General features: G+C 51.6%; 3 protein-coding genes and 1 pseudogene across 6 annotated transcripts; 3 read left to right on the forward strand and 1 right to left on the reverse strand.

The window, feature by feature from the left end:
• Positions 1–1101: 1101 nt before the first annotated feature.
• Positions 1102–10273, forward strand: LOC121143144 (uncharaterized LOC112694756 homolog). Its single transcript, XM_040754334.1, has 6 exons — positions 1102–1167; positions 1379–1414; positions 2050–2193; positions 2424–2579; positions 9549–10078; positions 10201–10273. The coding sequence occupies exons 2-5, from the start codon at positions 1409–1411 to the stop codon at positions 9660–9662; spliced, it is 420 nt and encodes a 139-aa protein (XP_040610268.1). The 5' UTR covers positions 1102–1167; positions 1379–1408; the 3' UTR covers positions 9663–10078; positions 10201–10273.
• LOC121135488 lies at positions 3342–3656 on the reverse strand (annotated as a pseudogene).
• Aldoa (aldolase, fructose-bisphosphate A) lies at positions 10246–15503 on the forward strand. Of its 4 annotated transcripts, none has more exons than XM_040754319.1 (9): positions 10246–10267; positions 12808–12940; positions 13024–13235; positions 13818–13872; positions 13969–14129; positions 14454–14537; positions 14615–14789; positions 14928–15127; positions 15213–15503. In XM_040754319.1, the coding sequence occupies exons 2-9, from the start codon at positions 12829–12831 to the stop codon at positions 15306–15308; spliced, it is 1095 nt and encodes a 364-aa protein (XP_040610253.1). In that variant the 5' UTR covers positions 10246–10267; positions 12808–12828; the 3' UTR covers positions 15309–15503. The 4 variants fall into 4 exon arrangements, with proteins under 4 accessions (XP_040610253.1, XP_005064463.1, XP_005064462.1 ...); XM_005064406.4 differs by lacking the exon at positions 10246–10267 and adding an exon at positions 10412–10560; XM_005064405.4 differs by lacking the exon at positions 10246–10267 and adding an exon at positions 11346–11502.
• A 2310-nt stretch (positions 15504–17813) lies between these two features.
• Positions 17814–24018, forward strand: Ppp4c (protein phosphatase 4 catalytic subunit). Its single transcript, XM_005064407.4, has 9 exons — positions 17814–17961; positions 18161–18322; positions 20564–20615; positions 21183–21233; positions 21393–21494; positions 21990–22163; positions 22260–22386; positions 23043–23232; positions 23314–24018. Exons 2-9 carry the CDS (start codon positions 18225–18227, stop codon positions 23441–23443), a joined length of 924 nt encoding a protein of 307 aa, XP_005064464.1. The 5' UTR covers positions 17814–17961; positions 18161–18224; the 3' UTR covers positions 23444–24018.
• Positions 24019–24020: the final 2 nt, after the last annotated feature.

Genomic DNA, 24020 nt, shown 5'->3' on the forward strand with positions numbered 1-24020 from the left:
GAGCCCAACACAGAGGCCTCTGCCTGAAGCGTGCAGCAAGATCCTGAAAGGACAAGGCAGAGCACAGGCCTGAGGGATCAGGAAGGAGTTCGAGAGAAAGAAAGGGAAGGGTGTTCTAGGCACAGGGAGCAGCATCTCCAAAGCCTTGGAGGGAGACTCTGTGCACGGCTCAGCATCCCTTCAGTAGATCTTACGTGGGGCACTGAAAGAATTGATTAGGCACACAATCATATCGCCTATTTATCTATGTATGTATGCCCTGTCCTCCAATAGAATGTCAGCAGGAGGGAAGGAAATTTGCTTTGTTCTTGGAGCTCTGGAGGGAAGCCAGAGGATGCTAAGTAGATGGTGTTGAGTCTGCTAAAGTTGCATTTTACCCTGCAGTCGGTTGAGTTTGGTGGTTCAACATAAAATAGGAACAGGACCAGGTGTGAGCATGGCACTCAGGAGGGTGAGGACTACCATGAGGCCCAGTCAAACTACACGGGGCCTCCTTCCCCCATAGACGTTGTCTTAGTACACAAAACATGAATGAAGGAAAGAAAAAATGCAAAAAGCTGGGGCTGGAGGAGACTAAAGTCTTGGTGAAGCAACACAGGCTGAAAAATAACCCTAACCTAACCCCGAGAAGCCTGGCAGAGAAGAAAGGCAGGCCTCAGGGACAAGGAACTTGGTGAGTAGTATGTCTCCTCACAAGCCTTTATCTTCAGACACGGTTGCCATTTAGTCAGAGCATCTTCTCGTGGGACCAGGGTAGTCTTGCTCCTTGTCTACAGTTAATCCTTCTTTTGCCCCTTTCCAGAAAACAAAGTTTAAAAACACAGTAAGTCTGAGGCAGGCAGCTCCCCTTTGCAGAAGATGGAATGGACCCAGCCTGGCTCCTCCGACATCCAGCATCTGGCGAGCATCCTTCCTGAGTCAGCGGTGGCGAGAATTCGGAAAGCCGGGATGGTGACGATCACCTAGGGTAAGTGGTCTGAGAAGGCAGGCCGGGTAACAGTGAGGCGGGAATAGAGAGTTTGGATCTCTGCGGCCGCCGTAGTGGCAGAACTGCGGTCTCCATGGCAACGTCAAGAAGCAGCGCCAAGCTTCTGGGCGGTGCTGGCGCCTTGGCGGTTCCGACCAAAGGCGGCGCGGAATCTGTAAACTGCCGGTGGCCCTGACGGTGTAGGTCTGTGGCCGCGTGGCCAGAGGGAGCCGGGGCCTTGGGACCGCGGAGGGCGTGGCCCGATCCGAAGGGAGGTGCTGGATCCCGAGACCCCCGCCTGTCCAGCCGCCATCCGTTGGCCTCAGGCTTCCCACACAGGGAGAGAGGAGATTGGGCCCCTGGGCCTAAGGGTACTCGATCTTCGAGCCCAGAACCTTCTCTTTTCTGCAGCTCCTGGACGGAGTAGTGTTACCCTGCCCCATGGACGTGAGTCCAGTGCTATGTGCTCTCCTACCTTTGAGCTCGGCCTGGGGAGGGGGCTTTCTATCCCATAAAAACTCCTCTGGCTCTTGACAAGAACTGTAAGACAGAGAGCCCAGGATGAACTTCCCGTGAGGTGGCACATTTCGGGGATTCCAGCAAGACAGTGTACTAGCAACAGAGACAGCAAGCAATACAGGCAGAGAGAGGCCTAGGGGCCAGAGAGAGGATGGAGTCTCGGGGAACTGCTGAGACCTCATTGTGATCGCAGGGGCAAGGAGTAGCCGGGGCTAGGGTGGGGAACGTTGTCTCGGAAATAAGCGGGTGGAGATGCCCGAGCATCTGATGCGGAAAGAAAACAAGTTGGGAGAGGGGCCAGCGATGAGGACTGAGGGACGGGAAGGTTGTCATACTGGAGTTAGGTACAGAAATCTGTGCTGAGAAGTATTCTACAAGGAGAGCAGTATTTCACAGATAGGTCTAAACTGACAGCAGGTACTTGGAAGTGAAATGAGGGCGGCAGGGGACAGGGTGGTGAGTTAGGGTGGTACCCTATTGACCTCTCACCCAGCTCCCTGCGCCTCCTGTACGGCTCTTGCCCCACCTTCCCCCTCCCCCCCCCTTCCTCTGTGCTTGTCCAGGCCTCCTCTGGCCCGTGGAATCCAGCCCCAGCTTCCATCAGCAGCCCTCCCTTGCTGCTCCCCATCCCGGCTATCGTCTTCATCGCTGTGGGCGTGTATTTGTTGCTGCTGGGCCTAGTGCTGCTGACTAGACACTGCCTGCTGGTGAGGAGCCTGGACGGGAAGAAAGGGTGGGCCTTGGGGACGGCAACTGGTGATTTGTGTGTCCCCTCACTTGCAAGCTTTTATCTTGGGACACTGTTGCCATTTAGTCAGAGCGCCCGTCCTTCTTGTGGGACCAGGGGAGTCTTGCTCCCTTACTCCTCTCCAGGAAGTAAAGAGGAGAGTTGTCTGTCCCTCCCTGCTCTCTGGTTCAGACCCTTGTCATCCCCTAGGCTCAGGGCTGCTGCACAGACTGCAGCTCCCCTTGCAGGAAACACACTGCCTCAGAGACCCAAGACTGTTGCTGGAGCTGCGCGGAAGCCTGTGACTTCCCCCTGCCTGGTCCAGCCCACTACCTGGATGCCTGCTGCCCTCATCCCAGCGAAGCTGTGAGTTCCATTCCGAGCCCGTACAGCTCCCCCTGGCCTGGGTATAGCCTGGGACTTTGTTTTCTTTGTTCAGCACATTTATCACTGAGCACTAACCCTAGGCCAGGCACTGAGTCATAGGCAAACAGCTAAAAGCAACAGAGCAATGTATCAGCTTGTTTCTGGTGATGAATGGTTCTTGAAAGAAAAGAAAATAGGATGACAACTGGAGAAGGATGATTTGTGAGACATGCCCAGTGTATAATTAGGACTGTTGTATTTTTCTTTTCCTTCTTTGGAGACAGGGTTTCTCTATTATGTACCTCTGGCTGTCGTGAAACTTGATATGTAGACCAGGCTGACCTTGAACTCACAGAGATGCACCTGCCTCTGCTTCCCAAATGCTGGGAATACAGGTGCCAGCAACCCAACCCAGCCTCTTTTTTTGTTTTGTTTTGTTTTGTTTTGTTTTGTTTTGTTTTGTTTTTCGAGACAGGGTTTCTCTGTGGCTTTGGAGGCTGTCCTGGAACTAGCTCTTGTAGACCAGGCAGGTCTCGAACTCACAGAGATCCGTCTGCCTCTGCTTCCCGAGTGCTGGGATTAAAGGTGTGCACCACCAACGCCCGGCCCTCGTTACTTAATTTTAAAAAATTTGTCTTGCATACGAGACGGTCCTTAAACTCTTGTTTCTGTCTCCTGAGTGCTAAGACTTCAGGCGTGCACCACAACATAACTGGGTTAACTGTACTCTCTTTTCACTTTTATTTGTTGCCTTTCATTAGTTTAAATTTGTGAGAGGATCCTGTGTCCAATGGCCTTTGCAAGAAAGTCGCTTTGACCTTTGGCATGAACCCTGCCGCTGTTTCTGAGGGTCTGAGTTGTCTTTCCCCAGGTTACTCTGGCTTTTCAGTTTACCTCTCGGACTCAGTGTGTTGTTCTTGCTTTATACACGTAAGCGCATCTCTTGCCCAAGTAGAATTAAAGCTCATCTCAGCCATAACCACCTTCAATTTTAAGAAGAGCCATGTTCTCTCTTTGGTTCCGGAGACCTCACTTCTAGCCAGCAAAAATGGCCTTGGACCACAGCCTTCCAAACATATTTGGCTTTTAGAGGTTCCGTTCCCAGCAGGACTCCATAGGTGCCAAGATGATGGGAAGCTTACTTTTTTTTTTTAAGATTTATTTATTTATTACATATACAGTGTTCTGTCTACACTCCAGAAGAGGGCATCAGATTGAATTGTAGATGGTTGTGAGCCACCATGTGGTTGCTGGGAATTGAACTCAGGACCTCTGGAAGGGCAGTCAGTGCTCTTAACCTCTGAGCCATCTCTCCAGCCCAGGAAGCTTACTTTTATTTTTAAATTAAATCATATTAATTATTAAGCAAGCTGGATTTTTGCTGGTTTGGTTATTGTTTTGTTTTGCTTTGTTTTTTTTTTTTTTTCCAGACATAGTCTCATTAAGTAGCCCTGGCTGGCCTGGAACTCGGCTGTGTAGACTAGGTTGGCCTCAGACTCACAAAGATCCTCCTCTGCCTCCCGAGTGCTGGGATTGCAGGTGTAGAAAGGCAAAGTGGTAGAACGTTCGGCTAGAGTCACAAGAAACAAGGGAAGGAGGGAGCAGAGATAGGAAGGGACAGTCATTTTCCAGATCAGCTCCTCAAAGTTGTCTCGTTTGTGTGTCACCCTCATGCCTGACTGTCACTACCATGCCTGGCAAAGATGGAGCCCCAGCACATAGTCTGCTTCTTCATGGCCCTTTCACCAGGACATCGCACCTTGACCGTGTGTCCGTGCCTGAGCATGGAGCTGTGCGTGCATTACCCCACCCCTCGTGCAGAGGAGTAAGAAGGCTTAGGCATGATTGTGGCTTCCCCAGTGTCACCCCGAAAAGCCTTAGCTAGCAAATTGCTCCCAAGTTTTAGCTGCAATAGAACCCTCGAGGGAAATTGAAAATGTTCAATGTGATCAACCACCTTTTTTTTTTTTTTTTTTTTTGGTTTTTCGAGACAAGGTTTCTCTGTGGCTTTGGAGGCTGTCCTGGAATTCACTCTGTAGACCAGGCTGGCCTCGAACTCACAGAGATCCGCCTGCCTCTGCCTCCCGGGTGCTGGGAGTAAAGGCGTACGCCACCAACGCCCGGCTTCAACCACCTTCTTGAACAGGGACTATTTGGGGTTCAGAAATTTAGACAACAGAGTTTCTGTCCTTTAGTGGTAACCTTCCTTAGCAGGGGGGGTAACAGACTGATCCTAAGCAAATTCATAACTTGGATTGACTGTACTTGATACAAATCCTTGGCAGATGTTTTGAGTTTCAAAATAAATTATGAGAGTTGGAGATGTAGCTGAGTTGGTAGAGTGTTTGCCTAGTATACAGGAGACACTGGGTTGATTCCCAGCACCACATAAACTAGGTCCGGATGCCTTTGGTCCACAGGCAACAGGCATGCATGTGGTGCACAAACATACACATAGTCTAAATACTCATACACATGAAATAAAAATAAAAAATCTCAAAAAAAAAAAAACAGAAACTCAAGGTAAAGCTACATAGGAAGTTCAAGGCCAGTATGGGCAAGCTACCCTATCTCAAAAAATAAGTATGAGGGCTGGAGAGATGGCCTAGAAGTTAAGAGCACTAGCTGCCCTTCCAAAGGACCTGGGTTTGATTCCCAGCACCCACATTCAGACTCAGAACTGTTTGTATCGCCAGCATTTAAAATAAAGATATTTGAACCTGCATTGAAAAATAATTATAATAGGTGGTGTATCCTAGCCTCAGGGGGCAGAGGCAAGTGCCAATTCAAGGCCAGTCTGGTCTGTATAGCAAGTTCCAAGGCAGCTGTGGCTTCGTAGTGAGAGGGTAAGCAGCTGTCTTCTTTCAAATAGTCTGCTGTGGTCCCACTGACAGGAGGTGGTCTCCCGGGTGGGATGGGGAAGGGAGACCTTAGGTTCTAAGAACACCTATCTTAGGGAGCTACAGAATGATTCATGGTCTTCACGCCCCGTCTCCTTCCTTATCTGTCCACATGGAGTGACAAGTCAGGGATCCAACGTCTCAGGAAAAAGGTTGAGTGGAGGTTGACTGGGAGAATACAGGGTTTCCCAACCATTGGTCCACGGCTTCAGAACCTGGTGGATCTGATCCTGTCCAGTTTCTGCTGGATCAAGGAGAGATGCAGAGTGACCAAGGGTAGGGAAAACTTGTCCTGTCCTTGATCTGTCTTTCCTTAAAGTACATTGAAGTGCCTCTGTTCTCCAGGTTCCTTATGGTGACAATGGCAGCCAGAAAGGCGACAGAGCTTGTCTGTTTGGCCAGTGTAAACACTGAGGCTCATAGAGGTTTGAGGGACTCATTTGCCTGGGGTCAGGCAGATGTGCCAGCTAGACCACAAACCCAAGGTATTCTTTCTCTCCGCACGAGAGACCTGCTCACTGAACTGCATTGTTAGGACGGTGGAGTTCCTTCATCTCTTCCCGACCTCATGAGTACACTGCATAGAGAGCCACCATGTGAGGCTTTGTGCTGAACCTGGGGGCTCAGCAAAAATAAGCCAGACGATAGAGCTGTGGGGAAGGGCAGAGATAAGTGAGTGGACAGTTCTAGGAGTAGAAGGGGAGGACTTGCAGCAAGGCGATCAGGAACAGTGGGAGCCTTGTGTGTCAGGCCTCCAAGGCCTCTCACCAGCGGGCCTGGGGTGGGATTGTAGTTTGTGCTTTTTAACAAGCTCTTGTAATTCCAATGTACATCAGACTTAAGAACTACCGTTAAAGCTGGGCATAATGGCACACGCCTCTGATTCCAGCACTCGGGAGGGAGAAGCAGATAGATCCCTGTGAGTCTGAGGACAGCCTGTGTTGCACAGTGAGTTCCAGGCCAGCCAGGGCTGAACACCTAATGGGGAAAAACAAACTGCAGGGGGAATCCAGAACCATGATGACAAGTGTAGCTCTCTTCACCGAGCCCTCACTAAGGACCTCATTTCTGTGCTGTGTCCATTTCAAAGATGAGGAAACTGAGGCTCAGAACATGATTTAGTCAGGCAGAATTCACACCTGGGTCTTACTGCTGTAGGACTTGAGCACTAACTAGCCCTCCCAAAGTCCCAAGGAAAACCCCGCCCAAGAACACAGGGGTTGACAGGCTGCAGAGTCCTTGTCTGATGCACTTAAACAGCAGAGCTCTTCCAGAAACCTTTGCTTGTGTGAGTCAAGAAATCCATTAGCCAGTTATTAATGGCTGGACAAAACCCTTCCGTGAACAGAGCCGACATGCTTTTAATGCCCTCTCTTCTGAGGTGAGGGCAGTGAAGTGTTCTGGCCAGTGGCTCTGCATGATGGTCTGGTCCTCTCCAAACCCACAGACCCCACTCCATCCCTAGAGATGCCCAAACCACTCTTCACACAAAGAAACCGCTTCTCTCCCCTCCACCATTATGGCCTTCGCCCCTGTGGGCAGCAACACAGCCCCGTTTAGACCCCTTTCCCGGTAGCTGGCTGGTCTCCTCCCCTTGCTGGAGCCTCTACTGACAGCTGATCTCACTGGTCATCTGACACCGTACCCCGAAACCTCAGCTGTTGAAAAGGTCATTTCCCTATTCCTGGCTTGGCCCAGTTTCTGATGGAACTGTGCAACTGTGGCTGTCACTAGCTTTGCTCGTGGCCTCAAGGAGCCGGGCTTCTGTCACACAGCCACTCTGGGTGTGTCCACTCCAGTGCCTTGGCCTGCCTCCCATCCATACCCTGGGCAGCTGCAGGTCATTCCTGTCCCAGGCTATAGGAGCTGTGAGTTGGAGTGTTGAATGTCCCTTCCTATCTCTCAGGACATTATGTCCATGAGATAGACATCTTTCATGGAGTTGAGAGGCCCTCTTCTGCCTTTGCCTAAAGAGGGCAAAGTGACATGCTTAGCTTAATTCATACAGTCAGCATTTTTCTGTGTCTCAAACACCTGCTAAGCCTGAGTCCTCACACTAAGTAGAGAATACGAAACCAACTGTCCTTGTTGTTGAAGCCTTAGAATTAAGCCGACATTCCTGGCCTAAGAAGAGTAGGCACAGGGGACTCACAGGCCTGGGGAAACCAACTCTAGTTCAAGTCAGTTCATCTCTGGTTATATTCTTTTGGGAACAGCTTCCTCCCCCACCCCAGGTAGAGTGCTTGCCTAGTGTTAGTGAGGTCCTACGTTCCTGGCACTTCAGGGGAAAAAAGACCTTTTTGTTTGTTTGTTTGTTTTTGTTTTATTGTTTTGTTTTGTTTTTCAAGACAGGGTGTTTCTGTGTAGCTTTGGAGCCTGTTCTGGAACTCACTCTGTACACCAGGCTGGCCTTGAACTCACTTAGATCCACCTGCCTCTGCCTCCCAAATGCTGGGATTAAAGGTGTGTGCCACCACCATCCGGCTGCCTTTTTTTTCTTTAGATTTATTTTGTCTATGAGTGTTTTGCCTGAGGAAAACCATACACCATGTGTGTGCCTGAAGAAGTCAGAAGAAGGTGTCATTCTAAGCCACTGTGTACGTGTTGGGAACTGAGCTCAGGTCCTCCAGAAGAGCCAAAATTGCTGTTAACTGCTGAGCCATCACTTCAACCCTTGGTTTTGTTTTTTTGTTTTTTGTTTTTTCGAGACAGGATGCTTTGGAGGCTGTCCTGGAACTGGCTGTTGTAGACCAGGCTGGTCTCGAACTCACAGAGATCTACCTGCCTCTGCCTCCCGAGTGCTGTGATTAAAGGTGTGTGCCACCACTGCCCGGCTCAGTCCTTGGTTTTTTGCTTTGTTTGTTTGTTTGTCTTGCTTTGTTGTTTAGAGATAAGGTCTCAAGTAACTCAGGATGATTTGAAATTTTCATCTTCCTTCCTTCCTCTCCTGCCAAGTACTGGGATTACAGGATCACTTTATGTCAATGGTTCTTTCTGTGGTTCAAGATCCCTTTGTAGTGAAACAGTCCTTTCACAGGGGTTGCCTAAGAATGTCGTAAAACACAGATGTTTATATTACAAATCATAATAGTAAAATTAGTTAAGAAGAAGCAACAAAAATAATTTTATAGTTGGGGGTCACCACAACATGAGGAGCTGTATTTAAGGATAGAGGCATTAGGAAGTTTGAGAATCAATGCTGTTATGTAACCCTGGCTGTCCTGGAATTTAATATGCAGATCTGGCTGGCCTCAAACTCACAGAGATCTACCTGCTTTAGCACTAGGAAGTGAGTGAGTTGCATTATAGCCAGGCCACACAGTGAAACCCTGTCTCAAAACAAAGGACAACGGAAGCCCCAAGTGCTTGGTAGGTTAAAGCAAGAGGATTGTCATGCTCTTGTGGCTAGCCTTGGTTTCATAGTTCCAGATTAGCCTGAGCTATACAGTGAGAACCTGTCTCACAAAGAAAGGAAGGAAGACATCTTTCTTTCTTTCTTTTTGGTTTTTCGAGACAGGATTTCTCTGTATTGTTTTGGAGGCTGTCCTGGAACTCGCTTTGCAGACCAGGCTGGCCTCGAACTCGTAGCCATCTGTCTGCCTCTGCCTCCCGAGTGCTAGGATTAAAGGCATGCACCACCACTGCCTGATTTAAGGAAAACATCTTACAGTTCGGTTTGATGTCAGCAAAGAATCCAAACCCAGAAGTTATCTTCATGAGAATGGAAATGTGTTTCTATGTCTGGCTTCCTAAGAGAGGACAGCAGAACTGTCTTGGAGCTGGACACTGACACCCAAATTCTAGCCAGACCTAAAGCTAGTTCTTCACTGGTCCACTCTTCTCACCCAGAGCCCCTGAATGCTGGAGCTTGGAGCCTACTGAAGTAGGCTAGAGTTCTGTATCACTGAATTCTCAACATGGAAAATTGCTTTGTTTCCAGACATGGTGGATGGTACCCTCTGTTCCTCTGAACAGAGGAACTTCTGAGCCCCTCTGCTCCCTTCTCCAATTGGAAGGAAGCAGACCCAAGTCCTGGCACTGCTTCATTCGCCCTTCTTTTCTCCCTCAGGGTTGGGCCCCTCGATGCCCACCATGCTGCCCATTGTGTGACTGTGCCTGTGCCTGCCAGCTTCCGGACTGCCAGAGCCTCAACTGCCTCTGTTTCGAGATCAAGCTCAGATGAAGGATGGGGATGGGGGGCTTGTTCTTTGGGGAGTGGCCAGCCCCTAGGGCCCCCTTTGTAATGGCCCTCAGGACACCACCTCCAGGCCGCTGGAACTACAGCTGGCAGGCCCAGCCTAAATCCCCTCCGGAGCCTTGAATGGAGGGTCTGGTTCCCTGCAGGACAGGGTTCTGAGAGCCCTTGGACAGCTGCATTTCAGCTCCTTTGGAGGGCCTGAAAGAAAAGGGGCTGGTGTTCTGGCCAGTGCCCCTACCCCTCGCCCCCTCCGTCTCCCCCCTCTACCATATTTGTGAAGGTGAGGATGCAGGACATTGCTCACCCAGGCAACAATATGGGAAGGCTCTGCCAACCTGGAATATCAAGATGTAGGGACAGCTAGCTACACCCTGCCTGTAGACACCCGGTTATTTTAAGAGGTGAGTATCCTGCCTGTATTTTCTCTCCTTACAAAAAAAAAGTACAGCTACCAGAGTCAAGGGAGGAGAGGAGTCAGCATCCAGACACCCTACCAATCTTCCCTTCTTGCTCTGCCTTACAGATCCCAGACCCGAGAGTGATTTCTCTTGACCACTGTATTTTCAAGGAAGAGATTCCTCTAAAGACCGGTGAGTGGGCAGGAGCACCATCTCCTCTCCAGGCAAACCAAAGCTTCCTCTCTCTTCCCCGACTCAGGGGCCCCATGCTGGCATGAATGTCAGGAGCCTCAGGTTTCCCTAAATATAGGTCCCTACCGCGGGATTCGTGGTGGGGAAAGGCCAGGGGTTACCGAGAAGGAACACTCGTGCTGGGGTATGTAGGGGAGGGGTGGTGGCGAGGCGCTCCCTTATAACCCAGCCCAGAGCCGCCGGCCTCACTCGCAGCTGACCAGGCTCTGCTGACTTCTTTGACTGCGCCACAGGTGGGCCGCTAGCCAGATTCCGGATAGGGATGGGGGTTGCAGATTGGGGCCTGAGGGAAGTGGGTCTCTGAGTGTAAGTGGGTGGCAGAGAGCTTGGAGACGGATTTTTATTTTGGAGAAGGAAATCAGGCTCGGGGTAGAGTCGGGCTTGATCCAGCCCCTGTGGATCATTTCCTCCAAGATGGTGTTTAGTTGTAGCGGGTGGTGACTCCTGCCAATCTGCTAGCCTAGCTCGGACCAAGCTAGCCACTCTTCGGTGATGTGGCTGGCGCGCTGGTACGAGGAGGCTTTGCCTATGTACCCCGCTAACTTCGTCGCTCTCCCCCGCTCCTCGTGGGTGGTCGGGCCGGGGAGGGATCGGCTGCGTCGGTAGCCATGTTCTGAACGAGGCAGGCAGGCGCAGAACCTCTGGGTTCTTTGCAGTGACGTCAGGCTGCCACTGTGCAGGCCGGAAGCCTGGGGGTCTAGGAGGGGAGGCCAGCCTTCATTTCACTCTGACACCCCCACCCCCTCGCCAGCCCACATTCCGGCTGAGTCACGATGCTCGCGCGCTAGCCAGGCGGGAGCTGGGGGAGGGAGGGCTCCGGTGACCCGCGGGATGTGGCTCGAGTCACGTCCTAGCGGAGCGGAGGAGGGATCGGGTTCTGGCCGCTAGTCTCCTCCCTAGCGCCTCCTCCTATCGCAGCATCTTGGGGCGGTGTCGGACACAGTGCCCGCCTGTAATTGGACGCTTAGTGTCCCAGCAAGGAAAAAACCTGCAGAGGGCGGAGCGACGCCTTTAAATGTCCGGGGCCCCGCCTCTCGCCCCCCCCCCAGTTGAATAGACTGCGTTCCTTTGGAACGCCCCGCAGAGCGGTGTTCTGGTGACTCTAGCCGCGTTCGCTTCTCTGTCCTTTTGCCTACCCACCGCCGTATCCGGCAGACCCACCCCTCCTGTGCCAGGTAAGCGCCATTTGACACGTGCGCGCGGAAGGGACCTTGGGGTAGGATCTTGGGCCCGTGGAGGGCAGGGCGGCAGCGCGGAGCCTCCATCCCTACGGCCCCTCGTTTCTCCCTTCTCTATCCCCCACGCTCGCTCCCAGCCCGGGTTTTCCTGCCCTCTCCAGCCCGCGCCCTTGCTGTATGCTGCGCCACGCAGCAGCTCCGCGCGCTGAGTCATGGCGGGGGAGGAAGCAAGATGAGGTGGAAAACGAGACCTCCTCCTCTTGTATTTTTATTTTTGCAAGGACTCTCCCCTATGCAAACATTAGGGGCCCATTGCCTATTCAGTGATCCCAAAAAGCGATGGGTGTGGGAGGGTCAGCTTGCACACTGTCTCAGGGTACCTCGATGGGGTGGGGGAGTTTGCTTCCTTTCGGGGGAGCCCCTGGTAAGGAGGGGAAACTCCTCTGCTGCCACGCTCCGTGGCCCATTAACACTTCACTATCTTTCCTTATCTTGTGACCTTGATTCTGAGCCTGGAATTGCTGCAGCGGAACAGACGGGAGCAAGAGCACTTTTCAGGGAAGGGGTGGGGCACGTGCCTCTCATATACCCATTACCCTTTGAGCATTGTGGAGGCGAAGCTTCCCTACCACCCGGGCTCCTTACCCCTTTCCCTCTGTTTCTGATTGCCCTGTATTTTTCCTAATATCCTTTACCCCACACACACTCAAGAGAGAGAAGCCTGACCTTGGGGTGTCCTTGAAGCCTGGGCCAGCCCTGGGTAGATTACAAGGGATGCCCAACCTCAGTCAGAAAATCTGGGTTCTATCTCAACTCTCTTGGGTTACTGTGTGACTTCAAGCACAGATCATTTCTTTCTTGGGCTCTTTCAAATAAGGGTATTGGGCTGTCTGCCCTATTCCTGATCCCTATGTTCTAAAATACTCCCGGTTCAATTTTGTTTCTAGGCAAGGTGACCCATGGCAACGCGCAGGCCAGATGGGTCCAGCTTCAACATGACCCGCCTGTCCCTGGCTCTGGCTTTTTCCATTCCCCCAGTTGCCAGTGAGCAACCCCACTCTCAGCTGGGCAACACCCAGCAACAGACAGAGTTAGGAAAGGTACAGGAAGAGGCAGGTCTAGTATAGGGAAGTTGGGTATAGGGGAGAGCGCTGGGACAGGAAGTATCCCTGAACCCTCAGGGAGTGGGGCAGGGGAGATGGGGGCTACTGCCCTGGCCTCCAGGGGCGGAGTCCTGTTAACCTGGGGAGACTATTGGATGGCCCAACTAACCACTTGTCCCTGTCTGTCTCTTTCACTCAGGAGCGTGCTGTCACCAGCGCCATGCCTTACCCATACCCAGCACTGACCCCGGAGCAGAAGAAGGAGCTGTCTGACATCGCTCATCGAATTGTGGCCCCGGGAAAGGGCATCCTGGCTGCAGATGAGTCCACCGGTGCGGTACAGGCAAGAGAAAGGGGGAGGAGGGCCCAGGGTTGGAGGTGGCAGGCTGATCCCCTTACATGGCCCTCCCTTCAGGAAGCATCGCCAAACGCCTGCAGTCCATTGGCACTGAGAACACCGAGGAGAACAGGCGCTTCTACCGCCAGCTGCTGCTGACTGCTGATGATCGTGTGAACCCCTGCATTGGGGGGGTGATCCTCTTCCATGAAACACTGTACCAGAAGGCGGACGATGGACGTCCCTTCCCCCAAGTTATCAAGTCCAAGGGCGGTGTTGTGGGCATTAAGGTAAGGGCCCTGGGGGTGTATGATTAGATTAGAGATGGATTAATAATTGAATGCCAGGTTAATAGGTCTAGACTTAGGTGTGATCTGCCCCAGAGTTAAGGGGATTTGTACTCAGCACTTTGTTTTGTCAGCATTTGGGATGGAACCCAAGCCCTTGTGCATGCTAGGCAACTGCTCTGTTGCTGATCTCACAGCCCCCTATGATTGATTGTAAGGTGTTTACAGCTGAAAAACTAAGGTCTAAAGCAGTGAAATGGGCTAGGCAGTGGTGGCACATGTCTTTAATCCCAGCAGAGGCAGGTGGATCTCTCTGAGTTCGAGACCAGCCTGGTCTACAAGAACTAGTTCCAAGACAGCCTCTGAAGCCAGAGACCCTGTCTCGAAAAAACAAAACAAAAAAACAAAGCAGTGAAATGGTTTGCTTAGTGAAAGGTAGTGCCAGCTCCTCTAATATTCCTCTCTAATCCTGTGTGTCTTTCCTCGTGGGACTCAGTAAAATGTCAGAGGCTGCAGGGAGGGATGAAGCTGGGCTGGGTGGAGGAAAGGGTGGTAAAACTCAATTGCTGCCCTGTCCCCTGGCAGGTAGACAAAGGCGTGGTGCCCCTGGCAGGAACCAACGGCGAGACCACCACTCAAGGTGAGGATGGTTTGCCTCCTTCCCTTTCCCACCAGCTCACTGGAATCCCAGCATGAGCAGGGTCCTAACCCTGCTTCCCATTTTGTCCCTCTTCAGGGCTGGATGGGCTGTCTGAACGATGTGCCCAGTACAAGAAGGATGGAGCTGACTTTGCTAAGTGGCGTTGTGTTCTGAAGATTGGGGAGCACACTCCCTCAGCCCTCGCCATCATGGAAAATGCCAATGTTCTGGCCCGTTACGCCAGCATCTGCCAGCAGGTGGGACTGGCCTACAGCGCCATAGTAGGCCACATCCTGCCTCATTTGGTTCCAGCATGGGCTGGCTTTCTGTCCATCTGCCTCCCCCAGAGCAACTGTTGTAGATGGCCACCACACATCAGGCTTGCCAGTGGAGGCCACTCTGCAAAGCAGTGATGGGGATGAAGGGGTGATCTGAGAAAATGGTTTGTCCCCTGTAATCTGCTGAGGCCTTTAAAGTCCTGATTCACTGTCCTGAAGATAAGATCTTGGCTAATGGTGGTGGAGAGCTGTAGGTGGGGTTCCCAGTCAGGAGTCCTCACGTTACCCTCTCCCTCCCCACAGAATGGCATTGTGCCCATTGTGGAGCCTGAAATCCTGCCTGACGGGGACCATGACTTAAAGCGCTGTCAGTATGTAACTGAGAAGGTAGGCTGCCTATCTGCCTGGGCAGGGTTCCGTTGGGAGTCCCTGTGCGTCGCCTCACCCTGCCCGCCCTCTTCCAGGTGCTGGCTGCTGTCTACAAGGCTCTGAGTGACCACCATGTCTATCTGGAAGGCACATTGCTGAAGCCCAACATGGTCACCCCGGGCCATGCCTGCACCCAGAAATTTTCCAATGAGGAGATTGCCATGGCAACTGTCACAGCTCTTCGTCGCACAGTGCCCCCTGCTGTTCCTGGTGAGGCCTACTCGCTTGTCTTGCCTTGGTGAATTGGATGCGCCATCACAGTGGACTCCTTTCCAGAGTAGCTTTTGGCAGCTCCTCCCTGCCCTGCATCTCTAACGAAGGCCACCTCTTTCTGTCCTTGTTCTCTAGGGGTCACTTTCCTGTCTGGAGGGCAGAGTGAGGAAGAGGCGTCCATCAACCTCAATGCTATCAACAAGTGCCCACTGCTGAAGCCATGGGCCTTGACTTTCTCTTATGGCCGAGCCCTGCAGGCCTCTGCTCTGAAGGCCTGGGGTGGGAAGAAGGAGAACCTGAAGGCTGCCCAAGAGGAGTACATCAAGCGAGCCCTGGTGAGCATCATGGAGTGGGGTAAGAAGGTGCCAAGGCAGGTGGGGGAGACCAGAGCTCTCACCTGATTTTTCTCTTCCCTTTTAGGCCAACAGCCTCGCTTGTCAAGGAAAGTACACCCCAAGCGGTCAGTCTGGAGCTGCTGCCAGTGAATCTCTCTTCATCTCTAACCATGCCTACTAAGCAGAGGTGATCTAAGGCTGGCTGCCCCATCATCACTCCAGGCCCCGCCTACCCACTTGCTGTTCAAGAGGGGGCCTCAGGCTCTTTCCCGTTACTCTTGCTGCCCTCGTGACTGCTGCTGTGTGGTGTCGTCTGTGAATGCTAATTCCGCCATCCTTTCCAGCCCACTGCCAATAAACAGCTATTTAAGGGGGAGTCTGTTGTCCATGTCTTCTAGGGGATAGGGGAGGCCTGAGGAGGTAACTAAGTTCAGAAGAGGGAAGAGCCTTATTTTGGGTTCTATCTTTCTGGATAGTAAAAGGATGCAGTAAGGCTTTGTTGATCTGTATTTTTTTTTGTTTTTGACCAATGATTTGAGGAAGACAGAGTATTGTGAAACGTTCTAACCACATCTGATTGAAGGTGACTGATCTGCCTCTAGCTCCTGAGTGCTAGGGTACTGAGCCTAGTTGGCTGGGATCCAAGCCAGGGCTTTGAGAACTAGTTAAAGACTGCCTCTGAGCTACACCCCTAGCCCTCTCCTTCCTAATTTAGGCTTTGTTACCTTGCCCAAGATGAAACTTTCTTGGTGGGAACAAAGCATTTAATATATATGTAGCCATTTTCCCATTGCAAAAGGAAATGTAATTACCAATGGCTTTAGGAGCCTTTGAAGACTCCAGAATCCTCGCCCACACAGACATAGGGTACACACAGGCAGGACTCGGGTACACAACTGCAGAATTCAGGTTGACAATGGAGCCTGAGCTGCTGGTGGTCCCTGATGCTGGAACAAGGGCCCCACACCAAATTGTGGGCTACCCAATGGTGGGTGTAAGATCTTGCCTCAACGTTTGCATTTGTGCCATGTGTGCCTGAGCGAGCCCTTGGAGCCCAAGAAAGGATATCATCCCTTGGAACTGGCGTTACTCATGGTTGTGAAGCTACCATGTAGGTGCTGGGAATTGAGCATGGGCCCTTTGGAAGAGCAAAAAGTACTCCAAAAGTGCTGAGCTATCTCTCCAGCCCCATCATACCTCTAGTTGAAGATTCTAAGTATAAAAGGGGACTAGTTTGCTGTGGTGTCTCCAGCCTTCCTGGCCTGAATCCTTACTGTTCTGTTTCCCTTTCAAAACATTTTTTTCTCTGCACACTTCTATGCATAGTACAATCTAGGAGTATCAAAACAGTCTGCCATCCACATGTTTCTATGTATTGCCTATAGCCCAGGCCAATTGCTCAGTGGTTGCGCACTTAGCTGTCACTCAATCTGATTCCATCACCAGCACTGCAAGGAAGAAGAGCTAAATCCCTACTACTCCAAATTTGCTTTCACCTCTCTGCCTACTGCATTTACCTCTTGGAGACAATCTCTGTCTGGGACCCCCTCCTCTCTCCCACAGGGTTTTCTATGTAGCTTTGGCTGTCTTGTATCTCTCAAAGAGATGGACCTGCCTCTGCCAGGATAGGGTGTGGGCCACCATCCCTGGACTTCTAGAAAGTGGCACATAAAAACCGATGTTCAAAGTTGAGGGACAGTAAAAGACATTCCAAAGGGGAGTATGTGTAAAAACTAGGTTCAGAAGGTTTTCAGTGTGAATTTAAAGAGTGTTGGGTCTAATTTTTGTGTTGCTTTGAGTTTCAGAAAGATGAAACCATTTTTTTCTGGGTTCACATTTGATCCTTGGTTCAAACACCAAATTTTTAGCTTTGCAGCTGAGCGAGTTAACCAGAGCCACCAACAGTTTGAAGGAAAGGAGTATGGTCAGGCAATAGGAAGTAATTTTGGGTGTTGTCTAACACCTGTAATCATAGCACTTGGGAGGCCCAGATGAGATTTGCTGTGAGTTAAGGTCAACACTGATAAACTGCAAATTTTGGGCCATCCTGGACTACAATGAGACCCTGTCAAGAAGAAACAGATAATAGGCTATTTTGGAATCAAGAGAGTCTTGGAAACAAGCTTGGTGTGGGGAGAGTTGATGCTTTTTTGTTCAATTAGACTCCCCTGTCGGTCCTAGGGATCCAATTCAAGTCAGTTAGGCTTGGTGACAGGCAGTCCTTTTTGTCAAGTATGTCATCTTGGTGGATTTTGGTTTTGCTTTTTCGAGCGATTACTATGTACCTATGAGACCCTCAAATCCTCGGTCCAGCCTCAGCCTCCTGAATTCTGGGATTTCAAGTGTGCCACATACCTGGCTCACGTTCTGAGTTCCCATGGCAAAGCTTTCAGCCCACTGCAAGATACATGGGTAGGGTTGGCTCATTGATTGAACTATACATGTCCGCAACGCTTGGTCTTACTCTAAACACTGGAAAAGCAATGATGAACATGGCAGTTTCCCCTCAGATCTGTAGTAGAAGCAGGACAGCACGTCGGCAAGAGAAAAGCGCAATGTGAGACGACAAGCTCACAGAGCTCACGTCATTTGGCGTACTCAACTGAGACGCAGCGAAGCTTGCCTACCAGACCCCCGTCACCCGCCCACTTCCGACTCCTTAGTTCCTCCCACGTGCCGCGAGAGGGGCGTGACCTGTATGTCACTTCCGGCGCGCGACTTATCAGGCCTCCCTTTGCTTCCGCGGCGAGGCCGGAAGTAGAAGCGACGGTGGCGGAGGCCCAAAGCGGAGGGAAGTGGGGAGTCGGAGAGACCCAGCCGAAGTCCTAGCGGCGGTAATTGTCCGAGGCCCCTCTAGGCCACCGTCCTTAGCGCGGGCCCGCGGGGTTCGACGGGAGTTGGCGGGGTGCGGCCAGGGCAGCGGGACGCCGAGGGTCCTGGACCGCCGTGAGGGGAGGGGGGGGCGGTCCCAGAATCGAGTCCCCCCTCCCGCACGGACCCTCTGATTGGCGGGCTCGCCTTCGCTTTTCCCAGGAGACCCCTGTGCGGTCCGGAGGGGGCGGCGGCCCCGACTCTGACCCGCGCCGGGGGGTGGGCCATGGCGGAAATCAGCGACCTGGACCGGCAGATCGAGCAACTGCGGCGCTGCGAGCTCATCAAAGAGAGCGAAGTCAAGGCTCTGTGCGCTAAGGCCAGGTGAGCCCGCAGCCCCGCAGGAGGGAGGCCCGCCCGTCGCCCAGGGGTTTCCGGCTGGGCAAACTCAGCTGAGAACTTAGGGCTTGTCCCATCCTGGAAGCGTTCCCGGAGGGGAGCGGTCCCGAGGGCCACTTCTTCCCTGGAACTACGGGTCGGCTGTAGATGTGTTTCTAGTGGAGTCAGAGTGAGTGACAAAAAGTTCTTAGGAAAGCTAGGGAAACCGATCTGCCCTACCGGGGCGAAAGAAAGTTTTCTTGGAGAGACTGAGTTCTGGGACCGACCTTTAAGAATAAGCAGGTTTAGCCGGGCGTTGGTGGCGTACGCCTTTAATCCCAGCACTCGGGAGGCAGAGGCAGGCGGATCTCTGTGAGTTCGAGGCCAGCCTGGTCTACATATCGAGTTCCAGAACAATACAGAAAAAAAAAAAAAAGAATAAGCAGTTTCAAGAAAACAAACGAACAAAAAACTTGTGGTTTGTAAGTCTATCAGTCCTTAAAGAGAAGGGGTTTTGTGCTCACTTCAACAATCAAGGGCTATAATGGTTCAGAATTGCCAGCAAGAAGGAATGGGATCCCAAACCAGTTCTCTGAGTGCTGATCCTCTAAGCTGTGATTCAGGAAGATGAAGTTGGATCGCTCTCGTGTTCCGTTGGGATCCTGAGGAAAGCAGAGTAAGCTAGGGTAGAACGTAATGAGTTCCACACCAGCTTGGTTTGCTGAGTGAGGCCCTGTCCAAAAAAGCCACAGTCTCTACACACCTCTAACCCCAAGCACCTGAGAGGTGAGGAGGAGTTTAGGGTCACCCTCAGCAAAGTCCAGGCCATCACAGGTGACTCTGGCTCAGATAAACAACAAAATCAAATAGATATGGAGAGAGGCAGGGTTTTCTAGGAAGTTATAAATAAGGATCCCATTTTGGGTTGCAATGACTGGGCTTGAATCTGAGCTCTGGCACTTTGTGTGTCCAGGAGTGAGTAAAGTGGATGTGTTCAGTAAAATGGTTGTGGATATTCATCACACGCTTGAAGCGTGGTGTTTGGGTAAGTCGTGAGATGGTAGTATTTATGGTGGGAAGGGCACACTAATGGTCTATTTCTGGATTGAAGCTCTCGGGGCTTCTAAAAGAGGGTAGTCCTTGAAAGATAAACTCTAGCGGATGGAGCTCAGGGACAAAGAACCTTCAAGCAGGGTAGGAGTGAAAGGGAAATATGTAGGCAACAGTTAAAGCCTGTTGTCTGCTGCTTCTGTCTCAGTGTGGCTTCTACCCTGTTTAATAGAGCAGTAGCATAGTTCTTACCTTGCGCCTTCAACCCTGCGAGGCAGGAGGAAGAGGTGTGCACTCGTGTGCTCCAGAGTCTGTGTCTCTAATGCCTCCCATTTAGCTCAGCTGGCCCTGAACTAGGCTGGTCTTGAACTCAAAAGATCTGTGCTGGGAATCTTGGGGTCTGGCCCAGGGCTGGCTGTCCCATGGCACCAACCCTAACAAAACTGTCCATGCTGCCTTGGCCTGTGTGTGACCTGCAGTGCTCGTGCTATACTTGCCAAGCTTGGGTTTGGAAATGGAGGGCTGCCGAGATTGGACATCAGGAACTACCAAAGGGATTTTGAGAAATAGTCGCACTACAAGAACTAGAGCCAATTCCATAAGTTGTAAATTCATCTGTGGCGGTGCAATCCTTTTTAATTCCAGCACACAGGAGGAATAGACAGGCAGATCTCTTGAGCTTGAGACTAGCTTGGTCTACACATCAAGTGCCAGTCTAGCCAGGGATACAGAATGAGACCCTGTTTCCAAAAATAAATAAAATGTATTGCTGACCAGGAAGGAGTAGCACAACCCTTTGAAAAAGTGCATCTGGGGCCACCCTTACTTTGGGCTCTGATTGTTAGAGAGTGAGGTAGAGCTCTAAGAGAAAGGGACCACCCTCCCAGGAGTGTGTGCTGTGCTGTGAGAGGGAGCCACAGGCGAGTCAAGGCTGGAATGTCCCAGCCGGCTTGAATAGGGTTAGGGTGGAAGTGAGAACTTGGACTTTGTCCAGGTGGCAGCAGGAAGCCATGAGCGGGTACTGAGTGGTGGAGGGCCATGGTTAGCTCTTTCGGACCAAAATCATGGGAAGTGCATACTTCCTTCTGTCCCATGGAGGTTCAAGGACTACCTCATGTCCTCCCTCCCTCCAAAAAAGGTCAGGAATTGGGCTGGGCTGGCCTGGCTGTGGTGACCCTGGTCTTCTCCTGTCTCCAGAGAGATCTTGGTAGAAGAGAGCAACGTGCAGAGGGTGGATTCGCCAGTCACAGTGAGTATTCTCTGTCTCTTGGACCCTGACTTGGTCTTTTAAGACACATGGAAATTCTAGGTGGTTTGATAACAGCCCAGGTCTCTTGCTTCTCAATCATCAGGTGAGCCCTAATACAAGAATTAGATGGTGGGCAGAACTTGCAATTTAGTGATGGAATGTTTCCGCAGTATATGAGGTCCTGAGTTCTATCCTCTGCACCACAAGAAAAGAAAAAATGCTGTAAGAATTTTGATTTGAAGCTCACACTCATGGCAGAAGTTTGTGGACCAGTAGCCCTATGTTAGTAACTGCTGAGCGCATGGGGCAAACAGATAGATGAAGATACTTCCTGAAGCTGCACGTCTACCTAGAAAGGCACATATGCACCATAGCAGTCGGCTTTTAGTGTGATAGATGACGCCAGGACAGGCTCACTTGGGCTAGAGGGTAGAATTTGGGTCCTGAGATGGGGTAGTGTCGCCCTGGCTGGCCGGCCGGGAAAGTAACAGGTGTTTTGAAGGGTGGTGTCTGAGAACAGGGACTGTGCCTTTGTCCACTCTTTTAGCCCACATTCTTTCTTTCCAGGTATGTGGTGACATTCATGGACAATTCTATGACCTCAAGGAGCTTTTCAGAGTGAGTGGGGGATACTGGGACTGTGAACCTGGGGTGGCAGGAATTGATAGGCCCTAGGCTGTATGGTCTCTGGGTAAGAGAAGGGGCTCAGCTAGACTCTGGTTGCTGTAGCCAGAGAGGGTAGTTTGGGGCCAAGCAGAGCCGTATCCCTCCTCTCAGGTAGGTGGCGATGTCCCTGAGACCAACTACCTCTTCATGGGAGACTTTGTGGACCGTGGTTTCTACAGTGTTGAAACCTTCCTCCTCCTGCTGGCTCTTAAGGTGAGGACCCTTGGCCCCTGGACCTGAGCCTTGGCCACTACTTGCTGCCCTCATCACCTTTCCTGTCACCTACCTTGGAACTTTGCTGTGGCTGTGGACTGTGTGCTTAGCGGGGCTGGTCAGGACTGCTGCCATGAGTGGGCCCATCTCCTGAGCCCTTGCGGAAGAGGCTGGTGATGTGAGTTCTGGGAAGCAGGCAGAGGCTGTTTGTTCAGGGAGCAGCAGGAGTTGCGTGAACTGGGAGAAGTCATTGGTAAAGGGTCACAGTGGGGTGTGGGTGGGGTGCTAAGGACTAGAGCCTGGATCTTGTAGTGCTACTCTGGAAAAGGCTCCCAGGAGCCTGTGAGGCAGGGACTCTATGATTTATGTAAGAGACAGCAGGAGTCTGGGCCAGGCAGAGGACTGAGTGAGACTGATGGATATGTCTTGGAGACTTAGGAGTGGTTAAGTGGGAGATGGAGACTAGAACCAGTTCTTGCTTGGTGCTACCCCTAGGTTCGATATCCTGACCGAATCACTTTGATCCGGGGCAATCATGAGAGCCGCCAGATCACCCAGGTCTATGGCTTCTATGATGAGTGCTTGCGCAAATATGGCTCAGTGACTGTATGGCGCTACTGCACTGAGATCTTTGACTACCTCAGCCTGTCTGCCATCATTGATGGCAAGGTAGGTTGGCCCTGGATCTCCTCGGGGTGGGGGTGGGGCTGTGGTGGGTCTCTGGGCTTCTACTTCCCTTCTCTCTGGTATTATTCTCCTTTCTAGATCTTCTGTGTGCATGGGGGCCTCTCCCCTTCCATCCAGACCTTGGACCAGATCCGGACAATTGACCGAAAGCAAGAGGTACCCCATGATGGACCCATGTGTGACCTCCTGTGGTCTGACCCTGAAGGTGAGGGCAATACCTGAGTGGCTGCACCTTTAGCTTGTGAAGACTGGATTAAGCCTGAGTATGAAGGGAAGGAGGCGAGTCAGGCAGGGAAGAGGAGGGCAAGTTTGGCCTATACTGGCTTCTGCCTTCTCCCTGAGTGACTGCATCCTCCATGAGGAGCAGAAAGCATGGATGGTGGTACACTGAGACCTACTATGGATTGGCCTGTGGGTTTCATGGCTCAGAGCATCTGTTTAGGATGAAACCCTGGGCTCCCTGAGGGGAAGAGGTCATAGACCTTGACAGTAGCTTGTTTGGAGGTGAGACCCGTTCCCCTAGAACGAAAACCTCTGAGGGTTCCTTATTTTGTATGGTTCCCCTCTAGTTGGGAGCAGAACTGAGATTTAAAGGCTTCCTGAACACCAGTCCTAAGCGTACTTTCTAATTCCACCACTGAGTGCTGCTTGGACAGCACATTGTATAATCACTGTGGTGAGGAGGTCCCAGCCGTGAAGCCATCTGTCTCCTCAGAGCTTCTCTGTCCAGCATTTGCTATCCTGTCTCCCAGGGTTCCCTAGAACAAGCCTCTCGTTGATGAGGGAAGAGGCACAGGCTTCTAATTCTGTGGTATAGTAGTCAACCAGAGGAACCCACACATTGTCCTTGTCTTGTCTCAGACACAACAGGCTGGGGAGTGAGCCCCCGTGGGGCAGGCTACCTATTTGGCAGTGATGTGGTGGCCCAGTTCAATGCAGCCAATGACATTGACATGATCTGCCGTGCCCATCAATTGGTGATGGAAGGTTACAAGTGGCACTTCAATGAGACCGTGCTCACTGTGTGGTCAGCACCTAATTACTGCTACCGGTAAGCTGGCAGAACCAGGGGTCAGGGTAGGGGTAGGGATCTAGGCTAACCGTTGGCTAATTGTGCTGTTCCTAAATCCAGCTGTGGGAATGTGGCAGCCATCTTGGAACTAGATGAGCATCTCCAGAAAGATTTCATCATTTTCGAGGCTGCACCACAGGAAACACGTGGCATCCCCTCCAAGAAGCCGGTGGCTGACTATTTCCTGTGACTCCTAGACCCCAGCCCCTCTAGCCCTTGGACCACTGTGACTGTCCTCTGCCCAGTCGGAGGCTGAGTGTGGAGGGGCTGCCTGGCTTTGCCTGCCCCAGGGTGCGGACTGCTCTGGAGAGGTTGGGGCCTCCACCCCAGGCTTCCTCTCCTTTCTCCCACTTGATCCTTGAAGTTTCCAGTCATTTTTTTTTCTTTTTTCCTTTTTTTTCTTTTGTTTTGTTTTTAGATAAACATTTTGAGAAAAAAAAGAAAAAAATTCTAATAAAAGAAAAAAAATAGTCTTGAGGGTGTTCTGTCAGGTTTGGCTGATGTGGACATGGAGCCCAGTCTTGCTTGTCACTCTCCAGGAGCTTCAGTCCATCTGGTGATCTTTCTTAAGGCTCCTTAGTGCTGGGTGACAGCCTTAGTTCTTAAAACAACCATTGTGAAGAAGCTCGCCCATCCTCCTGAAGGGGAACACGCCCAGAGCAGACTGCTTCCCATCCACAGGGGCAAGCATCTGGAAACTGCTTGGGCCTGCCCTTAAAGCTGTGGCTCCCCAGCCCCACCCATTAGCCCAACGTTTCCTGAGCACT

The sequence above is a fragment of the Mesocricetus auratus genome, unplaced genomic scaffold (assembly GCF_017639785.1).
Source record: "Mesocricetus auratus isolate SY011 unplaced genomic scaffold, BCM_Maur_2.0 Super-Scaffold_4256, whole genome shotgun sequence".
Classification (NCBI taxonomy): Eukaryota; Metazoa; Chordata; class Mammalia; order Rodentia; family Cricetidae; genus Mesocricetus; species Mesocricetus auratus.

Bases quoted from the DNA above. Each gene is read 5' to 3' on its own strand.
- Ppp4c (XM_005064407.4), top strand. From the start codon at position 18,225: ATGGCGGAAATCAGCGACCTGGACCGGCAGATCGAGCAACTGCGGCGC. The intron at 20,616-21,182 runs GTGAGTATTCTC...CTTTCTTTCCAG, and splicing joins GGGTGGATTCGCCAGTCACA to GTATGTGGTGACATTCATGG. The intron at 22,387-23,042 runs GTGAGGGCAATA...GTCTTGTCTCAG, and splicing joins CCTGTGGTCTGACCCTGAAG to ACACAACAGGCTGGGGAGTG.
- LOC121143144 (XM_040754334.1), top strand. The intron at 2,194-2,423 runs GTGAGGAGCCTG...GTCATCCCCTAG, and splicing joins TGACTAGACACTGCCTGCTG to GCTCAGGGCTGCTGCACAGA. The intron at 2,580-9,548 runs GTGAGTTCCATT...TTTCTCCCTCAG, and splicing joins GCCCTCATCCCAGCGAAGCT to GGTTGGGCCCCTCGATGCCC.
- Aldoa (XM_021228934.2), top strand. From the start codon at position 12,465: ATGGCAACGCGCAGGCCAGATGGGTCCAGCTTCAACATGACCCGCCTG. The intron at 13,873-13,968 runs GTGAGGATGGTT...GTCCCTCTTCAG, and splicing joins CGGCGAGACCACCACTCAAG to GGCTGGATGGGCTGTCTGAA. The intron at 14,538-14,614 runs GTAGGCTGCCTA...GCCCTCTTCCAG, and splicing joins GTCAGTATGTAACTGAGAAG to GTGCTGGCTGCTGTCTACAA.